General features: G+C 36.5%; 2 protein-coding genes across 3 annotated transcripts in view; both read left to right on the top strand.

The window, feature by feature from the left end:
* The window catches only part of LOC126366244 (solute carrier family 22 member 3-like), a 402,182-nt gene that overhangs the window by 242,322 nt on the left and 139,106 nt on the right, over positions 1–20,754 (top strand). The window lies entirely within an intron of this gene.
* LOC126366239 (esterase E4-like) lies at positions 10,029–16,170 on the top strand. The gene is made up of 3 exons (XM_050009290.1): positions 10,029–10,340; positions 10,438–11,708; positions 15,197–16,170. Exons 1-3 carry the CDS (start codon positions 10,128–10,130, stop codon positions 15,495–15,497), a joined length of 1,785 nt encoding a protein of 594 aa, XP_049865247.1. The 5' UTR covers positions 10,029–10,127; the 3' UTR covers positions 15,498–16,170.

Genomic DNA, 20,754 nt, shown 5'->3' with positions numbered 1-20,754 from the left:
ACGATATCATTAACATCTTGTATAAACAAAAACGGTGAATCGTTGGTAGTCAGTTCATCTTGCGATAGAATTAGACTCTGACTGGCCCACTTGGGAATATAGATGTAAGCATATTATATGTCTGTTATTTAATTTTATTATCTGAAAGAGAAATGGCTCGATCTGAAACAATTAGAATGGCCACTGCGACCTTGTAAGATCTACGTATTGTGACCAGTGCAAGGGAAGTAATATTGTTAAACAATTAGATTAATCTGTTGTTATCCCAAATAAACATAAACATAAACAAATATTCCCGCTGTTAAAACTCTTTAATAGCAAGGTCACTGGTTGCTTTTCTTTTTCAAATTGTTGTTTCTTGTATTCTGATCTGATCTATAATACAAAATATTATTTGCTTAAAGATTAGGTAATAAGGCTATTTTAGCTACACGTTCCTAAAGTGGGAACATTCTCGAAAACGACAGATCACTGATTGTGAACAAATACCTAATTTAAAAGGGTTATTTAACCAATCGGCTTGTATAACTTGTAATGTACCCTCATTGATTTAAAAGATGTGTTGATGTTGCAGTTTCTTGTCATTTCTTCTCCTCAGCCATAACACCTTGCGATATGCGTAAATTCAAAAATGTTACATTGACCTGCAACAAGTTTATCCATGATAATTACGTTGAATAAATGATTCTGATTTCTGATAATATTTAAGGTCTTTTTGGGAGGAACCTCTATGACATCTTGGGCGTACATTATATGCCCCTCAGAGTCTAGCTTCTATAGTATGTAAGAACCTCACATCTGCACAACAATTATATGTATTACATTGTCCATATTTGTCGATATTACTGCCCTGAAAGTAATAAGTACTAACGTAACATATCACTGTACATTGATATGACATGCAACTGTCGACGAATAACATTCGATAGCAAAGTTATGACACTATCGTTTTTCGCCCTATACGTTTAAATACTAGCGTAAAATAACTGTAACCTACCTAGCAGGTCCTTAAATAATATCCCAAATTTAAAAGACCATAAAAACAAACGAACATTAATCATAAAGAGAAAATTAAAAAGATCGAAAAAGCTAAGAGCACACTAAAAAGAAAATGCCCCTGGTTCTCGCAGACACCTTCTAATTTTACTTTAAGTTATACATGTCATTTTCTTATCCTCCGGAAAGGAAAGGGACGGATGATTCACAGCTCTTAATTTTAGGAAGAATGAGTAAATGGATTAATAACCCGGGCGAATCAAAAAGGTATCTCGCTGGTATGCAAACCGTATATGCTGTCAACATAATCGTGTCGAGTTATCGGTCAATGTCAAATTTTTAGACGCTTGTTTTAGATTTGTGCTTTAAATTGACGTGTGTTCCATATATGCTTGTCGATTACCGGCGGATTAGAAACTGACAGGTATAAGTTAAAATAAAATTAGGAGGTGTGTACTGGAATCAGCACCAAGTGCCTAAAGTAAGATCGAAAATTTCGATTACCCGGCGATGTAATGGTTAACAAGCTCGTCCCGGCTTGACAGGAGCTGCGGGTTCAAGTCCCGTGCGAATCAAATTTTGTCGTTTTACTATTCTGTATGTAAATTAACTATTAAATGTTTTACTATGCACCGATATTCTTGATATTTCCTGAAGTATGACATAGTCTTTGATATTATTTATACATGTGAAAATATTTTTTTAAAGCCCAACTAGGTATATCACGATGATAAACCTTCACATCTTTTATGCATCTCGTGTATCACGATCATTAAAATCAGTACCCCTTTTAAGCTGGTCTGAATAGACTTATTCTTTGCAGGCGTGCTCTATCTTCAAACACGTAGGTTGCCTGGGGTAAAATGTAGCCTACTTTTTACACTACAGATAAGTATATCTATACAGGGCATTAGTAACACCGTACCGAATACCTACTGAGGGCGATGATTCAGCTCGTGATTCTGAGTTAATATCAAGTAGAATTTTCCGTCGCAAAATTCATGATTTTTATTTGTGTTTTTAAAATTATTTTCAATGCTATACGAACTTTTGCGATGAAGAATTTCACTTGATAGAAGGCAAGGCTGTTGCTCGTGTTTTCGCTGGTTCGACTTTGGTTCTTGAGATAAGTAGATAAGTACTCTTAAATAAATAAATGAGGTACACATGAAACACCCCCTCCGTTTGATTGAGGGGAAGCTTGTGCACAGCAGTGCGACGTATATAGGCTATTTATGTTTACACTAGCTTTTGCCCGCGACTTCGTCCGCGTGGCGTGTTATATAAGAGAGAGATCTTTGTGTGTGTGGGAGTGCATATCAAATTTCAAGCATCTAACTTATGCAGTTTAGATTTTTTCATACAGTTTTTTTCCCAATAACTCCCATTTTTCAAAATACAGCCAAAAATAAACTTTATATTTACTAAGGTATGCATGCATGCTAGATTGAATCAATTGATTGAATTGTTTTTTTTTTTAATTGATTGTTCATTGAGTTTTAATTTTAATACACACTTCCTCTCTTCTCTTCAACGTTGCTGTGCCCTACAGGGTCCATGTTTTAGTTCCTATGCCTATGTAACACCCCATTGTACTACATGGAATGCAATAAATAATTGAATTGAATTGAATTGAAAACATCTATCTTACGCGGTTTCGATTTTTTCATACAAATGTTTTTTTCCCGCTAACTCCCGTTTCCGTGGGAATTTTGCAATATCCTGTTGCAACTAAGCTTTAAGTTAACTAAGGTACCTGCATGCCAAATTTCAAGCGTCTAACTTAAGCGGTTTAATTTTTCATACAAAAGGATTTTCCCGCTAATTCCCGTTCCCGTGGGAATTTCGGGAATTCTTTTCTTAGTGCACCTCTACGGTATCTAAGGTACCTGCGTGCCAAATTTCAAACATCTAACTTGAATGGTTTAGATTTTTCATACAAAAGGATTTTCCCGTTAATTCCCATTCCCGTGGGAATTTCGAGAATTCCTTTCTTAATGCACCTCCACGGTACCTAAGGTACCTGCATGACAAATTTCAAACGTCTAACTTGAGTGGTTTAGATTTTTCATACAAAAGGATTTTCCCGCTAATTCCCGTTCCTGTATCAATTTCGGGAATTCCTTTCTTAGTGCACCTCTACGGTACCTAAGCTACGTACCTTCCAAATTTCAAATGCCTACGTTTAGCCGTTCAAGCTATGCGTTGATATGTCAGTCACTGAGTCAGTCAGTTTCTCCTTTTATTTAGATTTGATTTTTTCATACAAATGTTTTTTCCCGCTAACTACCGTTCCCGTGGGAATTTTGTTATATCCTGTTGCAACTAACCTTTAAGTTTACTAAAGTACCTGCATGCCAAATTTCAAACGTCTAACTTGAGTGGTTTAGATTTTTCATACAAAAGGATTTTCCCGCTAATTCCCGTTCCCGTGGGAATTTCGGGAATTCCTTTCTTAGTGCACCTCTACGGTATCTAAGGTACCTGCGTGCCAAATTTCAAACGTCTAACTTGAGTGGTTTAGATTTTTCATACAAAAGGATTTTCCCGCTAATTCCCGTTCCTGTATCAATTTCGGGAATTCCTTTCTTAGTACACCTTTACGGTATCTAAGGTACCTGCATGGTCTAACTTGAGTGGTTTAGATTTTTCATACAAAAGGATTTTCCCGCTAATTCCCGTTCTCGTGAGAATTTCGGGAATTCCTTTCTTAGTGCACCTCTACGGTACCTAAGGTATCTGCATGCCAAATTTCAAACGTCTAACTTGAGTGGTTTAGATTTTTCATACAAAAGGATTTTCCCGCTAATTCCCGTTCCCGTGAGAATTTCGGGAATTCCTTTCTTAGTGCACCTCTACGGTATCTAAGGTACCTGCATGCCAAATTTCAAACGTCTAACTTGAGTGGTTTAGATTTTTCATACAAAAGGATTTTCCCGCTAATTCCCGTTCCCGTGGGAATTTCGGGAATTCCTTTCTTAGTGCACCTCTACGGTATCTAAGGTACCTGCATGCCAAATTTCAAACGTCTAACTTGAGTGGTTTAGATTTTTCATACAAAAGGATTTCCCTTCACTACTCTGCTCCTATTGATTGTAGCGTGATGAAAAGTATACTATAACCTGTCCAGGAGTGTGAAGAATAATTATACCAAGTTTCATTAAAATCCGTCCAGTAGTTTTTGTTTCTATAAGGAACATACAGACAGACAGACAGACAGACAGACAGACAGACAGACAGACAGACAGACAAAAATTTTACTGATTGCATTTTTGGCATCAGTATCGATCACTTATCACCCCCTGATAGTTATTTTGAAAAAATATTTAATGTACAGAATTGACCTCTCTACAGATTTATTATAAGTATAGATTATACCTACAGGTAATAATTATATTCTTTACTTAATTTCAATAAAAGAAACGATAAATATGAAAGTTACTTATAAATTGTCTAAAATCGTCTAAATTAGGCGTTACTTCGACGAAATTCTCATATTATTACCTAAAAGTTGTTAAATATTATTATGTTAATTTATTTCAAATTCCATATTTCAGATAACAATAACCCAATTCAATAATAAAAATCATAAAACCTAAAATATATACTTCAATAAAAATCCAAAGTGATATATTTAATTATTATGTATGACTAGTAAATTATATTTATTAATTAATTGATAATTATAGCTTTTAGATATTATAATATACTGAAATGAAATATATTTTTCGTAAATAAATATGTAAATACAACAAATATCGAAAATATTAATATTATTTTTTTATTTAATAATATATCGAAATTCGAAAAGTAAGTAAATGTGATATTTCTCATTCTATGTTGACTATTTCGCGGTCAACGTTTATTTGTACGAGGGTACACCTATGGGCCAAACTCCGCCAAACAACAGATGTTTTAAACAAAGGCATCTGTAACGAAGCTGTTATCAGCATTTTACAGAGACCATCTGAAGAACCCTTCTGCTTTCGAGTATCCTGTCGGTCGGCCTTTGTGTTACAAACGGCTCGGCCTAAAATAGATATCTATAATTAAAATTCTATTATGAGCTACGAATGCAAGGTTACATAATATAATATATGTATTTGAATATTATTCAAATAACTAAGGCAACGAATTTTAGTAGGAACGACTGAGAGACGTCGTGTCTAAAAAAATAATAAATAAAGAACGAAAGAAAAAACGTATATTATAAAGGGACACCACAGTAACAATAAAAAAACAAAATACTGACTAACATATAACTTAGAATCAAAACACGTAATAAAAACAACTTACACGAGAGAGTACAAATAAATCTAGAGTAAACATTAAGGCAAATTGTAATTGAGTGAACCAAATCGTAATCTGAAATTTATGAGGAAATCAATTAATATAGTTTTATTTTATTATAAATTAAAATAAAATAAAATTGGCCTTTGAAAGACAAGAATAGAAAATGCTACACCTAAAAGAGCGCGGCTCTTAAATTTATGAATTATGATGATTGAGGACGTTTTGAAAGAGGTTTACTATGATCTACTCTGAAACGGCGGACATGTATGAAACTATTGGTGAATGTAGAAGAAGCAAATTTAATTCCGTAGTTTTTGCTTACCCCGATTGGAAATAGGCGGGTGTTTATGTATGTCAAATAGCAACACGATTATGGTGATAAAAATATATGGGATTGACATCTTATGTTAGAATCCCTTTTTCATCACTGTCACTAACAATGTCCATGGCTGCCACATGATTTTGTTCGTATTTTGACAGAATGACATGAGTTATTTGGGTTCACAATATTAGCACCAATCGACAAAACGACATAATTTTATTATAACGTACATTATTTTAAGTTTACGCGGTTATTATCATATCGGGAGTCTCATATCCCCATTTAAACGCGGTAAGAACCCGTTATTATGTGCTTTAATTATAATTATAACGTCAGAATCGATAAAATGACCGTGACAACATTTTATCACGTGTCGCGCATGTTATCTCTACAGGTAAAAACTTTCCTTTACTGTGAGTACACTCGTAGTAACAGGTTTTATCATGCCTTTACAAGTTTGAAACTGAAATTGTTGGTATAACAAATAGGTATAACAACATTCCATAAATCTTGTACCTAAGACAAGTTTACGGAAAGCAATAAGCTTATACCTCGATGAATTTAATAGAATGAACTTCGTGTGGGCGTCGAGTTTGTCGTTACGAAAGAAAATGATATATGAATAGCGTGGGTTTTAGGTTAAAGTACTTTATGCATAATTTATTACAATTTGAACTATCATGGGTATAAATGCCTTACATAAATTGGGGAACAATACATTGCCGATAGCGACATCACTTTTTGAAGTAAAAAAACACATTGCATACAGAGGTTATCAACATTCAGAACTTTTGACTTTGCTTAATGTAGCAAAACGGGATAACTTTATGGAGATCTTCTTCTATCGTGTGGGTTGTGATGTGAATTACCAACCTCATCGACCTTGGTGTCAGGGTTATTATCGAGCCACCAAAGGCCCCTGACGTGGCTTATGTAACGATTACTCACTTATATCAGTAAGTACTAACCGGGACCAACGGCTTAACGCGCCTTCTGAAGCGCGGATCATCTTACTTTCAGACAATTAAGTGATCAGCCTTTAATATCCTAACCAAACTAGGGATCACGAAGTGATTTTGTGATATGTCCCCACCGGGATTCAACGCTCAACCACTGGACCACAGAGGCCTTTATGGTGATGATGACTTGACTTAATGTAAATTCTTCAGATGGCATTAGTGTTTTTAAATGATCTGTATTTATTTCAAAAGACTATTGTAAGTACACCCCAGACACTCCAGTTAGAGCAAAACACAATCCGCCCGCTCTCTCCCTTACTCCTTAGCGACTGACGGTCATTTAAGATTAAAGCAAGACCCGAAAAAGAAGTCGGTGCTCGTTACGAATTGGTGCGGGGCAGACATGTTTATTATTTAGAAAGACACATATATAAATTCTCGCATATTTCCCACTGGGGTAAGCAGAGACTATAGAATTCCATTTGCTTCGATGCTGACACACTTCTGTTGCTTCTTTCATCAATCGTTTCATACACGCACGCCGGTTCAGAGTAAATTGTACTAAACCTTTTCTAAGGACATTTCCAATTCGGTCCATACATGTTCTTCTAGGTCTTCCTCTGCCAGCCCTGCCGTCAACCTTCATCCGCTCTATGTGTCCAAACCAACTTAACATTCCCTTCTCAATCTTAGTCAGTATCTCGTCTTTTACACTACAATTCTTAAAAAAAGAAACCCTCTTAGAAAGAAAAAAAGATTTATTAATATGTTATACACCATATTACATATTTAAATGAATAACACTTTATTATTATATGAAATAGACTAAAAAATATACCTAGCTGAAGCCAAGTGAAGTAGTAATAAAAGACCTTTCACAATTGACCACAATTTCAATGCTAAATACTGATTTATATCGATCCATAAATCATTATTGAAATACCAGCTACCCGTTTTGTTTCCAGTCTGTTATTAAGTCTAAGTTTTAATGGGTACGCTCTCTTTGTGGAGTAGGTAGACATTAGTAAATTACAGTGCTGTTTCAAAACTTCGTTTCATTACTGAAAATCGATTTCCTATTAAGTAAGTACTTAATTTTTTTGCAGTTTACTGTGCACAGAACATGATAATATATGAAACCACACAAAAGGTTCAGTTTATTTCTTATAAAAATCTCTTCCAGAAGACCTGGTGTTTATTTTAAATAAAAGAACTAAATTTGTTATTAGAATCCCCATAAAAGCAAGTCCTTATTAATTCAATAATATCTTTATTCAGTAGGGAACGTCTCATCCGCCTAAAACTACTGCAGCTTCTCACAACCTGTATAGCCGGGGGAAAGAAGCTGCAAGAAAAACGGCACAGGGCTCCAGACGTCCTTTATAGGTGCTTTATTATTGACATATATCCTTATAAGAAAGTACATAGATACATATTACGTAAGTCAGAATATATCAATCATAATTTACGGTCCATACCGCACTGTAATGGAGGTGTCTCCCCTCATGGCGTAGTGGTGGCGATGGTGAAAACTTAAACTCCTTTTTTGTTCACACTCTTTGTTTTATTAAGTGTTCGTTTAGAAATATTACAAAAATTATGCGTGGCTCGTCTCACTCCAGTACGGCAGTATTGCCATTTTAAACTTATGTGTTACCACTTATTAATAAGAATCTAATTATTGCCAGTTTCTACGGGGTCCGCTTATCTAACCTTAAAATTTGACAGGTCCGATTTTTACAGAAGCGAGTACGAAAATAAAAATACATTAACGTAAGTATATCTTCATCCACACAATTATATGCTAAATAAGTATTACTAAAAATGTGTGCTGTAACCACTTAAACTATTAGTGACTACTTTGACATTATACAGGGTGTTAGTCACGTCGTAACATCGTAACGTAAATAATAGTAAGAGAGAATATTTAAAAAAAAGAGAAAGACCAGGCATCCACCATAGGCTTCGTGAAAAATTTAATTATGTCAAATTATGTTAACAGTCAATGAAATCCACACAAATATTTTCAAAGAACAAAATATATTATGAGTATTTATCATTTTCCAAAAACAACTCCTTTAGCTCAAAACATTATATTATTATTATTATTTATATTCAATTATGTATTACTTAATTCCATTCTTAAATTTATCCATTATTATGAATGCATATTAACAATGTTACTGTTACTAGTCTTATATAATATTCTGTAAACAAACAAGATTACATACAGGGTGTTAGTGACATTTAGACCATGATTCTGAGTTAAAATCAAGTAAAATCAAATTTTCCGTCTCCAAATTCACGTATTTTTTTTAAAAAAAATTCAATTATTTACTTTTGTGATAGAAAATTCTACTTGATATTAACTCAGAATAATGAGCTAAATTATCCCTCTCGGTAATCGTTACGATGTCGCTTACATGGGGATGTAAGTACATAAAAAGACAAGTAGGTACGGATGTTTGTGACACCGTAACGAATACTGAGGGAATATAACATTATATATATATGTCTGAATATTCAGACCATGATTCTGAGTCGATATCAAGTGGAATTTCCTGTCGGAAAATTCATATCTTTATTGGTTTTCCAATTATTTTCAGTTCCATACTTTTGCGACGAAAAATTCCACTTGATATTAACTCAGGATCATGGTCTGAATTATTCCTCAAAGTTTGCGTTACGATGTCACTAACATCCTGTATATAGGAAAGCCAGCTTGATATTGTATGTCTAATTAGGGTGAGTGGGGCAAGGCACGACTGAATCAATTAACAAGATCAACAGAACCGTCTGAGTGATGAATGAACCTCCTAATAGGTAAAAGGTGTTCCTAAGGTCACTTTCTAAGTGTACAGTGGTTGTTGATTTTAGTACACACCATCACAGAGGTACAGGTTATTGACAGGCAAAAAATTTAGAGTCAAAAGTCAATTTTAGGCAGAAAAAGACAAACTTCTCAAAAAATTGCATCGGCCAATAACCCGACAGAATTAAGTTGACAGCACACGTCAATCGGGTTGCATATCAGCGAGGTGCCTATATGATTCGCCGCGGTATTAATTCATTTGAAAACTGTTGCTGTTCCACTCATTCGTTGTTCGTATTAAAAAGGAAAAGAGAGGCGAAGCGATTCGTAATTATAAGTATTACCATACAATACTAATATACTTTATTGCACTCAAATAGATACTAAAATCCCACGCACTATTTATTACCTAGTCTGTCCTGTTACTTTCGTAATGAGCGCGTATTTTATTATATTGCCTTTTAAAATGCCACTGCGGGTTTTTTATTTATTAACATATTGGGCCTATTTGAATGATATTGTAACAAATGCAGTGTTATCAATAATTAATAATACCATTAAGCACTTTATCATCTGGTTATCTAAATGAGTACGTATCGATGAATTTGGTGTTTTAATAGTGATACAATATCGAGTGAGCAATCACACTATTTAAGAATAAAAATAAGAATTGTTTATTTATTATATTAAATAATAATTGATTATAATTTAATAATAATAGGACTTATACCTATATGAAGTGAACATGTATCAGTTAAAGATATTTTTGTGTATATTACTATTTTTTAATACACAATATATTAAAGGTACAATTTTATCTCAAAATACAAGGATAACAGACGATCTGATAGTTGAAACAAAAGTTGGTAAAATTCGGGGAGTGAGAGGTCAGGATGATGACTTCACAAGTTTTATGGGCATCCCGTATGCTAAAGTTGACCCAGAAAATATCTTTGGGGTAAGTCTGCTTATTTATTTGTTTGCGAGACGATCAATTACGACTTCATACCTCATATTTTTCCATAATTATGAAATCAATAAATATTATTTCACAGAACTCTCTTCCTTACCCTAACTTCGAGGATATATTTGAAGCAAACAACGATTCTGCTATATGTCCACAAATCGAAGAGTTTGAATTTCAAACTGTAGGTACGCTGGACTGCCTACATTTGAATATATACGTTCCCAAATCAGCTGCCACTGAACATCCTCTACCAGTAATGGTTTATATTTATGGAGGAGGTTTTAGTATTGGATTTGCTGGAAGATTCCTCTATGGTCCCAAATTTATAGTCAGACATGACGTTATTTTAGTGGTACTCAATTATAGACTGGGACCATACGGTTTTATGTGCCTCAATACACCAGAAATTCCTGGAAATCAAGGACTGAAAGATCAAGTGGCGGCTCTAAGATGGGTTAAAAATAATATAATTGCTTTTGGAGGTGACCCCAACAAAGTCACTTTATTTGGTAACAGTGCGGGTGCTATGTCAGCGGGACTGCATTTAATCTCTGATATAGAGGATAATTTGTTTAATAATGTCATAATGCAAAGTGGTTCTGCTTTCTTCTCCGGATTGGGAAAAACGGGAAAAGTTGACACAGTATTAAAACTAGCTGATGCAGTTGGCTTAACTACGGATGATATAAATTATGCCCTTGCACATCTATCACAGCTCTCTAAGGACGAAGAAAATGTACACAGAATAATTGAGGCAGCAGTATCACTTGGTGTAAGTAATTTCGCCCCGTGCTTAGAAAAGGAATTTAATGGAGTAGAAAGATATTTAAGTAAGATGGCAATTAATTCAAACCATTCCAAAGCTACTAATATTGGAATATTACTCGGTTATAACAAGGATGAATTGTTGGTGTTATTTGGAGAAAATGCTAATACAGATAACTGGGACCAAATGTACGCTGGTCTCCTATCGTCTACTTTCAACTTTGAAACTGATAAACTTACAGAGTTAGCCGGCATAGTCAGAAGGTTTTACATAGGTGACGAAGAAATAAATATACAAGTGCGCCATCAAATGAGTGACTTTTATGGTGATATGGCATTTGTTTATCCAATAATAAGAAGTATAAAGCGGTTTCATGACGCCAATGTTGATAAAGTGTACCAATATCTATTTTCTTACGACGGTGGCAGGAACTTTGTCAAACTGAAAGATGGAATCACTGAACCTGGTGTATTACATGCTGATGAAATTGGATACTTGTTTGACATGGAATTTATTCCGTATGAAATCACGGAAGCAGATCAACTTATCATCGACAGAATGACAACAATGTGGACGAATTTCGCAAAGTTTGGGTAAGTAAGTTATATTTTTATTAAGTACCCTACTTAAACTATTGATGCTATTTACTCGGGTGTACAGTGGTCTGATAAAATGAGTTGCTAGGGTAACATTACAATACTAATCTTATCTTATTTAGCCTATACGATCCCACTGCTGGGCAAAGGCCTCCCCTTGATTTTTCCACTCCTCTCGACTTTGCGCGATCTCCGGCCAATCCTTGCGATAAGCATTGAGGTCGTCACACCATCTTTTACGCGGTCTGCCTCGACTTCTAAGCCCGCCCTGAGGTATCCAGTGAGTAACGACTCGTGCCCACCGCTCCGGATGCATCCGACAAACGTGTCCGGCCCAGTCCCACTTCAGTTTGGCGGACTTTTTCCCTACATCAGTGATACCCGTTTTGGATCGCAGTGTAGTGTTTCGCACACGGTCGATTCGTTTAACGCCTAGGATACTGCGTTCCATTGCTCTTTGGCAGACCTTGAGCTTGGACTTTTGAGATGCTGTCAGTGACCATGTTTGGGCACCGTAGGTTAGGATCGGCAGGATACACATGTCGACGAGCTTACATTTCAATGAAAGGGGGAGATCCCCCTTCATTAGATGCTTTAGTGACCAGTAGCTCTTCCAGGCGTTGTCGATACGACGGTCGATCTCTTTTGCTTGTCTATTTTGGAACGAGACTACTTGGCCCAAGTAAATGTATTCGTCGACATAATGTATTACCTGCCCATCAACCTCAATCCTACTTTTCCTGCCATTGGTCATTAATTGGGTTTTCTCCCTGTTCATCATTAGTCCAACCTCAAGGCTCGCTGTGCTTAGATCTTGGAGCATTTGTTGGAGCTCATCTGGCGTGGATGCGAAAAGTACTATGTCATCGGCGAAACGAAGATTTGTAAGTCTTTTCTCGCCGACGACAATTCCTTTTTCCGTCCATGGGACTGTTAGCCGCCTGAAAACTTCCTCCAGGGTACAAGTGAATAGTTTTGGGGAAAGGGGATCACCCTGCTTCACGCCCTTTTCTATTCGGAATGTGGGACCCTGAGATTGAAGCTTGATGGATGCTGTACTGCTACTGTAGACTGACTCCAAAAGCCTTACGTACGTGTCGTTTATCTTTTGATTACGAAGAGCTGTGAAAATCGCGGAGTGTTTCAGACTGTCGAAAGCCTTGGAGTAGTCCACAAAAGCTACATACAGTGGCTTATTAAATTCATTCACCTTCTCTATGATCTGTTTCAGTGTGTGCAGATGGTCAGTGGTGGAAAAATAAGGGCGAAATCCGGCCTGCTCTATAGGCTGTTGTAAGTCCAAAGTCCCAGCTATTCTGTTCTCTATTACTTTTATAAATGTTTTATATATATGGGAAACAAGGCTGATTGGTCGGTAATTATTGATGTCAGACTTGTCTCCTTTTTTGTGAAGAAGAATGATATTAGCATGACAAAAGTTATGTGGTAGTTTTGCTGAATATAAAATACTATTGAATAAATTAGTCAAATGTGGCAGTAATATAGACTTTCCTATCTTTAAAACTTCGGTGCTAATACAATCTTCGCCTGGGCTTCTACAGTTCTTCATATTTTTTAGGGCATATGCTACTTCTTGACCTGTTATAGGACAGATGGTATCAGTACAAGAGTATTCCGTGGATGGTGTTGGTTGCGAGCAGTCAGAGTATAGAGATTTGTAAAAATCTGTGCATATGGTAGTTATTTTGTCTCGGCTATTTTGTTTGTATCCATTTGAGTCCTGTAAATTTGTAATCCACGTTCTGCCCTGTATCGTTCCTTGCTTAGCAGTTCGTAACGATTTATTGTTTGCCAGTGCGGTTTGGAATAATTCTGTATTTACTGTTCTGATATCTTTTCTTATATTCCGTTTCACTTCCCTATCTAGATTTCTATATGTGTCTGTATTTCTTTCTGCCTGTGTTCTTCGTTCAATTAATAATAATGTGTCTCCTGATAGTCTATTATTCTTGAATCTACGTTGTTTTATTTTTCTACTAGCTGTATCGATGCCAGTTTTTATGTTGTTATATTGAATTTCAACATCATCTGTGTCCATGTTTAAAGAGTCAAAAGCATTCTTTAGTTCTAAATTAAATTTTTCAATATTGTTAATTAAAGTTTGATTTTCTATTTTACAAAGCTGTTTCCTGAATGTGTGTAGTCTATGAATACGAAAGTTGAAACTGATTCTTGCTCGAAGCGGGCGATGATCAGAGCTACACTTAATTTTGTTAATTATTCCAACGTCTTTGATGATGTGTTTGCTGGACGATAATATGTAGTCAATCTCGTTCTTTGTTTGACCATCTGGTGATACCCAAGTCCATCGACGTTGAGGTTTTTTGGCAAAAAAGCTATTGCTAACACTCATCATTTGTCCAAAGGCAAATTGGATAAGTCGAGTGCCGCGATCGTTTCGGTCACCGAGACCGTAAGGCCCGATGATATCGTCATCATCCATTTTTTCTCGTGTGCCAACTTTGGCATTGAAATCGCCTAAAACCATATTCCATGTGCCTCTGTTGTCACTGCATGCCTTGTTGAGAAGATCGTAAAATTCCTCTACCTCATCATTGCTATGCGCAGATGTTGGGGCGTATGCTTGAATAAGAGTGAGGGTCTTGTTGTGAGTGAGTCGAAACTTCATCGCCGCAATTCGTTCGGAGTAGCCCTTAAATTCAACTATATTGCCTTTCCATTTTTTAGCAACCAGAAATCCAACACCATACATGCCGCTGGTGGCTCCAAAATGGAAAAATATATTGTCCTCTCTTTCCACCGTTGATTCTCCTTCTCGGCGCACTTCTGAAAGGCCAATGATATCCCACTTGATATCTTTCAAAGCATTTTCCAGTTCTATCAGTTTCTCTTCCCTCATTAGAGTTTTTACATTGTAAGTGAGTATACTAAGCATATCGGAGTCCTTTATGTCGCAAGCCGTAGTCGTTTGACGGGAGGTCGCTCTCGCCCGGAGATTATTCGCACCCCTGGTTCCGGCACCGATCCGGCTCCCGTCAGAGCCATCACAGTTACCGGAGCCGCCGGGCACTTGGGGCCGGAGTTGTGGAGTATTCATCATAGGGGGTTTGGACCTTTACCCACCACGCTGGTCCAATGCGGGTTGGTGGGCCGTCAGAGCCTCGTTTGTTGATTAGCAGGATGCACCACGGGCAGGTGAGGTTGACTTGAGACCCGAAAGATGATATATGGGTCCCCTTACATCCCTAATATCATACTTTATTTTACAAAGATTTATGTATATGAGTTACGCTTCGTATGTTACATAGATATTGCGATAGTCATCGGAATCAGACTATATAAAGACATAGATAGCACAGAGTTTAAAATGCCTCACATCCACGTTAGGTTGTGTGATATATTTGCTAAAATAAATGTCACCAATTAAATAATTTAAATAACTAGTTATTTACAGATAACAAATATTTATAAGTAATTATTTTAAAATTCATGTTTTTTTGCAGTGATCCTACTCCGAATAATGAAGTAGATTCAGACATATTGCCGATCAAGTGGGAGCCTGTAACCAAGGAATCACCGTATTATTTCCTCAATATAGACACGGTGATGAGTTTAGAAAGAAGGTTCCAATCCCAAAGAATGAGTTTTTGGGAGCTGTTCTTTACGGCATATGAAAAATATGAGATAGGATACATTGACCCAAATCCGGACAAAAAAGATGACGGTGAACCAGACGGGGCATCTACAACATTTCTAAGTCCTGTGTTAGTGTTAACCATTATATTCAGCATATTTTATAGATAAAGCCCTAGTATTGAAATGTTAGAAGCAGGTTTTCATTTGTCATCATCATGCGAGAATATTTGCTAGTTCAACTTCTTCATTTGTTTTCTGTTTGTCCTATAGTCCTACTTATTTTTTCATTCGTTTCCAACACTGCAAAAGCTTCCAACTTTCCCCGCCTTTCTGTGTCGAAGTTCACGTTTCGGATCTATTCAGAGCAATGCTCCAGATATAAGTCTTCATCGTGATCAGCCACAATGACCGATTTCTTTTTTTGGCTTGTTAGTACACTTACAAATTTGCATGCCTATATTATAGCCAAATATTCTGTACTTAAATATTATTGTTACCACCTAAAATACCATATTTGTGTAAAATAAAATATTTGATTTGATTTGATCTTTGCTGTCTGCATCAAACGACATCCCGCGACGAAGTCACGGGCGATAAATTAATCTATACATAATTATTATAATAATATCATAGCCGAAATCAAAGCATAATCGATATAATGTAGTATTATCTAAAATTTATTACAACAATATTAAGAACTTTATCATTTAAGTAAGGAATTATCTAAATAATTATTCATTTTGGTATTGAAGCGCTGTCGTAGTTAGAACATTTTTTCTATTCTATTCTATAATAACAAACTGATTTTGTTATAAGAGTAGCAATATATTCCAAACTACCAACGTAGATACTTAATGGAGGACTTTCAAGGTTACGTTCCCCAAAACCAATATGGTTGTACAGATTTAACGTGATAATTACTTATTTCGGGTTTCGTAATTTTATGTAATTACGTATCCCAAAATATAATGTAATGGCGGAGGCATATATAGTAATAATTGTTGCTTGATATTTGGATCAGATATGGTATAGAATTATGTTGTTGCCTTCGTTACGTCAGACCATGTTTATCCTTACTTAAATATTATAATTATCAACAACAATTGAAATATAGTACACATGAAAATAGCATGAGACTTATGAAAGATGAGGAGTATTCTATCTAAGAATTAAATAATATCTAGCTAAGAATAATTGAAAAAAAAAAATAACGTTGCTCGCTCGATATCTGAACTCTACGCGGACAGTGCGGTGTGGGTGGCGCAAGCTGTACTCCTCGTGACGTAGCACAATCAAACGACAGCATGATAGAGATACAGGACAAGATTAGATGAAAGAGACAAGAGATATGTCTCATTCACACTAATGGTATATATGTTAGTACAAAATAGGCGAGATGTTATGGCTACGTTATAATAGGCGCCTATATTGTAACAATAAATATAACAACATAGCATTATGCTTTTGGTTTTCGTTCCGTACAAGACCCGGCCCCAGGGGGGCAGAGTCATTTTCTCTGCCCTCCACTGGAGCAATTCCTGTTCGGCGCGTTCGCGGGGGTAGCACCTCTTACTTCAGTAGGCCTGAGTGAGAGTGAGGAACCCAGATCTACGGGGTATAACGTAGAGCCCTTGCAAGGGATACGGGTGAAGACCTCAAAGGCTTCAGAGGCGGAGATGGGAGCCATCGGTACGGCAATGCAAGAGGGAAGAGGCGAGTCACAGGGACTGTAACCTGCAACCTGACAGAGGGTAGCAGTAACTGTCAGTACTATTCAGAGGCGGAGGACGCGAGTGCTAGTACGGCATTGAAATATACTATTCTGGGTGCCATCATACTCGCGTCAGACAGAGTACTACAGGGCAGAAGGCAAGAGGTAAACCACTGCCCTATTTGTCCCTAAAAAGTAGCATGGAAAATGCTACACCGACAAGAGCGTGGCTCTAAAATTAGTGATGAGCATTATGCTTACCAAAGTATAGAGGGCACTTGCATACGCTGCGTGTTTGACGTTCAGTGTCCGACAACACGAGAGCGTGGTGTCTTGCTCGTGAGCAGTCCACGCTTTCATCTGCAACAAATTGAACAATATTATTACTTGTTTGATTTATTATTACGGATTTACGCGTTCATTGACCCTGATTCCTGCGGACACTACCTAATTTTATTTTAAGTTATATTTTCCTGTCATTTTCTTATCCACCAGAAAGAAAGAGATGGATAATTGACAGATGTTAATTTTCAAATGAATGAATAACCCGGGTGAATCAAATAGGTATCTCGCTAGTATGCAACGGTTCGACGTGTGCTGTCAACGTAATTCAATCAGGTTATTGGCATTTGGCCAACGAACAATTTTGAGAGGATTGTTTAAATTTCTGTATTAAATTGACGTGTGTTCCATAAATTTTATGCCTGTCGATTACCCGTCCTTTTCCTTTTCGGAGGATAAGAAAATGTCAGGTATAACTTAAAATAAAATTAGATGGTGTCTGCAGGAATCAGCACCATTATTGTCGTTACAACGAGGAACGCTGAACCACGAGGATGATCGGCGACAGGAGACTGGTGGAGACTAAGCTTTATAGCCTAGACGACTGTCGTAATGTTTCCTACTTGTTGATTTTTCACAGAGAATTTCAGGAAGTGTATTCATGAGCTCCATGAACTCATTTCGCCCAGTTCTTTTAAGCCCAGGACCACCAGATATACGGCGGGTTATCATCCACGGTTTGGGTTTAGGGATGGTTTCAAATTGTCTAGCTAGAAATATGACTATATTGCAAAGCAAATAGATATAATTATAAGAATTCGCACCAAGCGCTTTTCTTCATCTTTTATAATGCGTACGGCAAGGAGCGGACTGCAATGCCGCCATCAGTATGCTCTTCAACTTATAACTTAATTCTTTTAAAGCAAAATGAAATAGCTCAGCCGTTGGTGGGGAGCGGAGAATTGCCGTTCTATACTCAGTGTTTTTCCTTATTCTATGGTAATTATGGCATTGACAGCGACTCCCCAATTGGTGATTCTCGCTACGGCGAGTCTCTTTACAAATGGTCAAAGGCATTTATAAATACAAAAAAGTGTTCATTTTACGAATAGTCACGACAGAAATGTCACGACAGCCCCGCTTTAGTGCTTAGTCGCATCATACGAATTATGACGTTGACAGTGATTCCCCGAACGGCGAGTGGCTTGAAGTCGCTCATTGTTATGTACGATACGCTGATCCCTTGTCACATATTGTCGCGAACTATTCAGTTGGGCATCGACTGGCTGGTGTCCGGCCTGTCATGAAATGTCATTTTTGTTTTCTTTTGATACGTTTTTGGTTTCTTGTTGACTTTCTGCGGTGTTCCCTTACTGTTATATTTTACATTATATTTCGGCTTTTCTCTTATTAAGTATTTCGTTTTATTATCTGCTATCACGAGCCGCCGAGAAATAAGTCAGTTACACATATGTATGGCTCATAGTCATCGTAGGACTTTGCATTCACAGTGTCTGCAAGTAATAATTGATTACTTATACCTCTGCCCACCCGTTGTTAGGGATTACGTAAGTTTATGTATGCATTTATGTGTATTTAACCCTGTTTGATATTTTTCTTCATCATCATCATCATAACCAGCCCATTAACGTCCCCACTGCTGGGGCACGGGCCTTCCCTATGGATGGATCGGGCCTTAAACCACCACGCGGGCCCAGTGCGGATTGGTGGTTATTAACTACTGCTAATGCAGCCGGGACCAACGGCTTAACGTGCCTTCTAAAGCACGGAGGAGCTCGAGATGAAAACTTTTTTTTTTGTGGTCACCCATCCTATGACCGGCTTTTGCGAAAGTTGCTTAACTTCAACAATCGCAGACCGAGCGCGTTTACCGCTGCGCCACCGAGCTCCTCTATATATATTTTTCTTATTCGTAGGTATTTGGTTTCGTTTAATATTAACACGTATCGATATTCAATTGAAATTTACGTACTATGTCACTTAGAAATAAATTTAAAGAAATTAATATTTTAACTTTGGCATCACAATATATCTTTGAAAACTTAATATATGTAAAAAAACATATAGGATTATTTGCAAAAAATAGCGATCGGCACATTGTTAATACCCGGAATAAAAATAAACTTGCTTTACAAGTCAGTCGATTACATAAGATTACTAAATCTTTTAAGGGGCAATGTATACGTTTTTACAATAAGATTCCCATTGACATTCAGAATTTGCCTTTCAACTGCTTTAAGACAGTAGTTAAACAAAAACTTTACAAAAAAGGTTATTATAAAGTTAGTGATTATTTAGAAGATATGAATGCATGGGATTAACTGTCTGAGAACTGATATTAGGCAGCTAAATTACTCAATTGTATATCAATATTTTATGTTTATTTTTATTTTTTTTAAAAGAACGTCTAGGGCCCTGTGCCGAGGTTTTTCTTGCAGCTTCTTTTCCCCGGCTATACAGGTTGTGAGAAGCTGCAGTAGTTTTAGGCGGATGAGACGTTCGTTATGTAAAAATTGACGATTCAAAGTGTAACTATGTTACCTACTGAATAAAGATATTTTTGAATTTGAATTTGAATTTGAATTTACTTCTATAAACTACTTATCCAACCTTATCATCATCACTAATTTAAGAGCCACGCCCTAGTAGGTGTAGTATTCTTCATTTATTTCACTTCTTTATAAGACACTACGTTCGCTTTCTCTTTAATCTGTTTCATGTAAGCTCTTCTTGGTCTTCCCCTTCTTCTCTTTCCTTGTAACTTCTCTTCTATGCTTTTTCTATACTCAATAACTCTCAATATTTACCTGTTTTCCTTTACTTTTGCTAGCATTTCCTCATTAGTAACCGTTTCAGTTCAATCTATTCACCTACCTATAAATCGGCAAACTTTGCTCATAATTTCATAGAAACAAGATATTATACCTACAGAGAATCCTTTCTTTGATAATTATTATTATAAACGTGACCCCGCGCTGATCGATCGTAGCACCCCTGACTTCTATATAAAGCCTCGCATGCCAGTAATATGGCAGCGATTTGCTCGAGACACCTCCAGGACTACAGATCAGTAGAGGACTAAGTTTCAGGTCACATGAGCCATTTCCAGTGCAATATTGTTCTGTTATTAAATTTTCAAGCGAGGTTATTTTATGTAAATTACCGTTAAAATTTAAATTCAAATAAAAGTGTGTTTGTAACTCTTTTTTTGTAATTTTTATCACTCTGACCTTTAAAATATTATATTATGTAAACTCAATGTTATAATAATTCAAAAGGTTCAATAAAGCAAAATGAGATACGAATATAAATTAAATAACTCCGGGCCTCTTTTAATCTTCGTTTATCAGAAACATCGTTGGCCTGCAAACAATGAAGAAAAGCTTATATTTCCTCTTTTGTAAAATACTT

The sequence above is a fragment of the Pectinophora gossypiella genome, chromosome 4, assembly GCF_024362695.1.
Source record: "Pectinophora gossypiella chromosome 4, ilPecGoss1.1, whole genome shotgun sequence".
In the NCBI taxonomy this organism is placed as follows: Eukaryota; Metazoa; Arthropoda; class Insecta; order Lepidoptera; family Gelechiidae; genus Pectinophora; species Pectinophora gossypiella.
This window is presented reverse-complemented; position numbering and strand designations above follow the sequence as displayed.

Bases quoted from the DNA above. Each gene is read 5' to 3' on its own strand.
- LOC126366239 (XM_050009290.1), top strand. From the start codon at position 10,128: ATGTATCAGTTAAAGATATTTTTGTGTATATTACTATTTTTTAATACA. The intron at 10,341-10,437 runs GTAAGTCTGCTT...ATTATTTCACAG, and splicing joins ACCCAGAAAATATCTTTGGG to AACTCTCTTCCTTACCCTAA. The intron at 11,709-15,196 runs GTAAGTAAGTTA...GTTTTTTTGCAG, and splicing joins ACGAATTTCGCAAAGTTTGG to TGATCCTACTCCGAATAATG.